At 39.1% G+C, this 4,422-nt stretch overlaps 1 protein-coding gene across 1 annotated transcript in view; it reads right to left on the reverse strand.

The window, feature by feature from the left end:
• Window positions 1–2,548: 2,548 nt before the first annotated feature.
• Window positions 2,549–4,422, reverse strand: part of atp10a (ATPase phospholipid transporting 10A) — an 82,195-nt gene continuing 80,321 nt past the window's right edge. The window contains exons 20-21 of the mRNA XM_014028519.1: window positions 3,928–4,115; window positions 2,549–3,779 (exon numbers count right to left, since the gene is read on the reverse strand). Of these exons, the coding sequence (XP_013883973.1) occupies window positions 3,140–3,779; window positions 3,928–4,115 (828 nt within the window). The 3' untranslated portion in view covers window positions 2,549–3,139. The remainder of the gene's footprint in view (window positions 3,780–3,927; window positions 4,116–4,422) is intronic.

Below are 4,422 nucleotides of genomic sequence, written 5' to 3' on the forward strand. Positions count from 1 at the left end.
CATCTGTAGCTTTATGTCAACTCTGTGCTTGAAATTGTTTGACTTCTTAATTTACACTCATTTAATATTTTCAGTGGTGGGCACAGTTGTGCTAATTCGCTAAAAGCAGTACTAGCTTTTCATTTAGCCTATTAGCTTCTTCGCTAACTCTTGAAACCAAATAGATTAGCTTCCTCTAAATTGAGTTAAGTGTAAAACTTCTATATTTATGCCATTTATCTCAAACTAAATAAAAACTATCCCCTCTTACAAGCAGGGCTGCGTGTCAGGCACCGTTTGTGTAGCATGTAGCATCTTTAGCAGCTAAACTTCAAAAATAAAAGCATCAAAAAGAAATAAAATAAAATTTAACAATATTTAAATAAGGAATACAAAAACTAACTACATATAAAAAAGGTAGAAAAAGTTTTTCTATTTGCTGTTTGCCTAAATTCAAAGGGCAATTATAAAAATACAAAATGTTTTTAATGTGAAAGGGGTGAACAGGAAGCATCACACATTAGAGCTATAACTCTGGCTTGGATTGGCCAAATCTGCCAYAAATGACCCCACCCACCTTTAAATTAAACCAATAGAAACCTAACAACAGGTGTTTGTCCCACCAAGACAGTGGTCTGATTATTGTTGTCTTCCAAAATCTTTAATCCGTTTAGCGGTGTAGCATTAGCGGAGCAAAGATTCTTGTTTAGTGGGTTAGTGAGCCTAAATTTTTGGTTAGCTGTGCCCACCACTGAATATTTTTTACAAACTGATATAATTTTTTAAAATTGTCTGAAAACTGAAGTTACCTTAGCTCAGAACCTGCCCACCAGAGGCTCCAAAGCTGACCAAATAAACAAAATCATAAATAATATAATTTAGTGAGTTTAAAGTTTATTTAGTCCAGTTTTATTGGATGTTGGGTTATTTTAAAGTAACTTCATCCCTTTCTTAAGAAAATGAAGTTATATTTGTTAGTTGGCATGTTTAGTTTGAACAGAGCTGTCAAGGTTTCTGCTATATTACATTTTGGTTGTTTTTACTTCAACTTGTAAAAAGGTTTTAATGGCAAACACTGATGTTTGTGATCTAAGTTTGACTGGCAGACTGGTTGTCGCGGCAAAGATGGTAAACAACATACCCAACTTAACTGTGAACCAGCTGAAATCTGGAAAACGATAAGACTGCTAATTGTTGGGCTGAGTACCCAGGCTAATGGTTATGAGATAAACAAGCTGATTCACACATTGTAACATGTTGACTAATTTAGGTTGTGAGTAACTATGAGTGCAACAAGTGAGAGCCAAAGATGAGGAAAAGTGAAAATAAAATGTTTGTTACTGCAGCCATGACTACTTTTCATGGCAGGGCAGCTATGTTGGACTGCAAGGTTAACACTGATCAGGGACCTCCAACCCTCTGAAACCTCAGAATTATGATTTTAATCTCAGATTTCAGATATTAATCTCAGATTTCAGAGAAAAAGATAGAATTTTGAGATTAAAGACAGAATTCTGACTTTGATCCCAAAATTGGCTTTTTTTCCCCTCAGATTTCGGAGATTGAAGTTTGAAGTCTGACTTTCTTCTGATTCTGAGGAGTCAGAATTCTAAGAAAAATCCAAACAAAACAAACAAACAAAAAAAAAAAACTATTCTGACTTTAATCTCAGAATTCTGAAAAAAAGGTAAGTATTCAGACATTTTAATAGAATTCTGAGATAAGTTAGAAATCTGACTTYTTTTCCTCAGAATTCTGACGGAAGATGTCAGAAATTAGGAAAGAAAAAACATCATTTTCTCTGTTGCTCTGATCCTCTTCTGTAGACTTGGAACTTCATTCAAGTTGATTTTTATATTKTGGGACTCCAAGATTCTGACCTCAGAGCAGAAATACACCAAAAGCTTCCAGACCAGATGTGTCCAGCTTCACCATCACATTTACATCTGTCCCTTAAACTTCTGTATAAACAGYATAAAGCAGAGAAAAATAAATCGACTCTTCTCTATGATTAGAGGTGAAAAAAAAAAAATCTCTAGCTCGGAAATATTTTGGTTCTTTAAGCAACACAAAAACTAAAGTTTATGTTTTGGTAATAAGTTATTGGTTTGCTGCAGGTACTTTACAGGATCTTTGTATAATAGCTGTCAAACTTYAAAACAATCTCCAGTTTTGTTACACATGAAGAAAAAAAAAGAATAAATTAAACTTTAGAGAAGGCAAAAGTTAAGAGTTTTAGGGTTTTTCTGGACGCTGACTGTGCCGTTCCAACACCAGCCKTCAACAGGTGCAGAACCTGTACGGTCTTGTCTCAGCTCTCAGTAAGATCAGAAATAAACTCCCGAAGCTGCCGACTTTTAAACAGAAACAAAACCAGAGTTTTATGAGCTTTCTTCGTAAAACTGGTTCTTCAGGTGGTTATTAAGAAAGAATTTTAGGTTTCTGTGTGTGTACAGGGTTACACTCTGTTATCTTTCTGCTGATGGAGGTGTAAACTCTGTCTTCTCAGACATGAAGAGCATTTTAATCTGTTGGTTTGTTCACAGACTGAAATAAAACCTTAGAAATGAAGTGTTATAATCCATAAATATACTTTAACTCAGACATCATAGAGTGAATGCACTATTCAGAAAAAACTGCTACAAATGCATTTTTTAGAAGAATTGAGCAAAATGACCCAGCACTAATAAATCCATGATTATGTCAACTTAGAAAAATAAAGATTCTAACCACTGAAAACTTTTTTTAAAAAGCATCAACATGATGGAACTCCAGCAGCGAGGACTGAAAATGTTTTGGTCTCCTCRGGAGTAAAATCCCAGCAGTGATCCATGAGGCCACGGGCGGGCCGAGCTGAAAGAAGCACCGGCGTGTTGGGACTAAAACGAGCTCCAACGTTAAATCTGCAGAGGAATGTTTCTCAACTGTTCTGCTTCTGTCTGAAACCAGCTGAATTACTGACATGCATCCACATTTAAAAACAGGAGATGTTCCAGTTCTTGCATTTTCTAATGATTTAAAATAGACCTTCTTAGCTTTGAATTGAAAATATAAAAGTACCTTTTTATATATTTTGTAAAAAAATCTCTTAAGTTTAGAATAAAGTTAGTTAAAAAACTATTGTGCAAATAGAATGAGCCAGTTTGAGAGTTGTATAACATCATAAGGCAGTGTGCTGAGACTCCTCTACCCCCTCCTCAGTCCTGTGAGCCGGCTGATCAGGTCCCAGTCCTTCCTCTGAGCTCCGGGAGTATTTGACGGAGTGCGAGGCTCTGTCGGAGGGCAGGTTCAGCTGGACGCTGTCCGTCTGTGAGACCGGAGGCGTGGAAGCGGTCCTGCTGGGGCCACACTGATCTGAAAGCTTTAAAGTTTGATTAAAACGTTCTGAGTCTTTGGTGAGAGGAGGCGGCGACGGCCTCCTCGGGAGCGGAGGATCAGTTCTGGTGTTGGGGTGAGGGTTCAGTCCTGAAGGAGCTCCACTGCAGAGATCTGTGAGGTGGTTCTCAGTGTGTGTGGGCGACGGTCTCCGACCCCGTTCTTCATTTGTTTGTAGGACAGAGGCCTGTTTGGCCTGCGGTGCTTTGCAGCCAGGGACGCTCCTCTGCTCTTTATGAATACAACTTCTTGGCAAAAGCGTGCTGAGGGACAGGAAGGGAGGCTCGGGGCTGAGCGCTGACCCCGTCTTCACCCTGCTCAGACTGAGGATGTTCCTGCGGGTGTCGGCCGGGAGCTTATCTAACTGCCTCCCAACTTGCACTGGGTTTGGAAACAGAGTGCCTTGACACGCCCTGTAGAAATATCTGCAACATAAAACAGAACTTTAAAACAGAAACACTGCAGAAACGAAAGCGAAGCTCCTGGAATAAACATAAAAGACATCTGGTATCTATAACAGACACATCATAAATCTGAAATATTTGGGCGACTGGTTCAAAGATGAGACAGTACCGAGGCAGCAGAGCCGCTACAGGCGTGACGGTGAGCAGCAGGAAGAACAGAGGCTCCTGCAGCAGCCTCTGCATGGTCCAGTAGGGGTTAGAAGGAGAGTAGCAGGTGGGGCAGGAGGCGTTGTAGCACACAGCCACGGCCAGGAACAAAGCTACACTGAAGGCGATGGACACACAGTTCATCCAGGTCTGAGAGGGGCGAGAACAACAACTTAATATGTCAATTACACTCTTCTAAATTATTATGAAGATATTTTTCTCTGATGTTCTTAAGTAGACAATACAAATGACAGAATATTCAAGGCATCAACTCTTTAGAGCAGTGTTTCCCAAAGTGGGGTCCTGAAACATCAAGGTGGGGTCCTGACAAGATTTTCTGAATTAATTACATTTTTGCCGTAGTTGTTACAAAGGAGTGAGGTTAGTGTATTTAAAATGTATAAATGTAGTATAAAAATATTGTTAGTATGCCCATGTTTTGTTTATCATCCAAAAA

This window comes from Austrofundulus limnaeus, unplaced genomic scaffold (genome assembly GCF_001266775.1).
Source record: "Austrofundulus limnaeus strain Quisiro unplaced genomic scaffold, Austrofundulus_limnaeus-1.0 Scaffold775, whole genome shotgun sequence".
Lineage (NCBI taxonomy): Eukaryota > Metazoa > Chordata > Actinopteri > Cyprinodontiformes > Rivulidae > Austrofundulus > Austrofundulus limnaeus.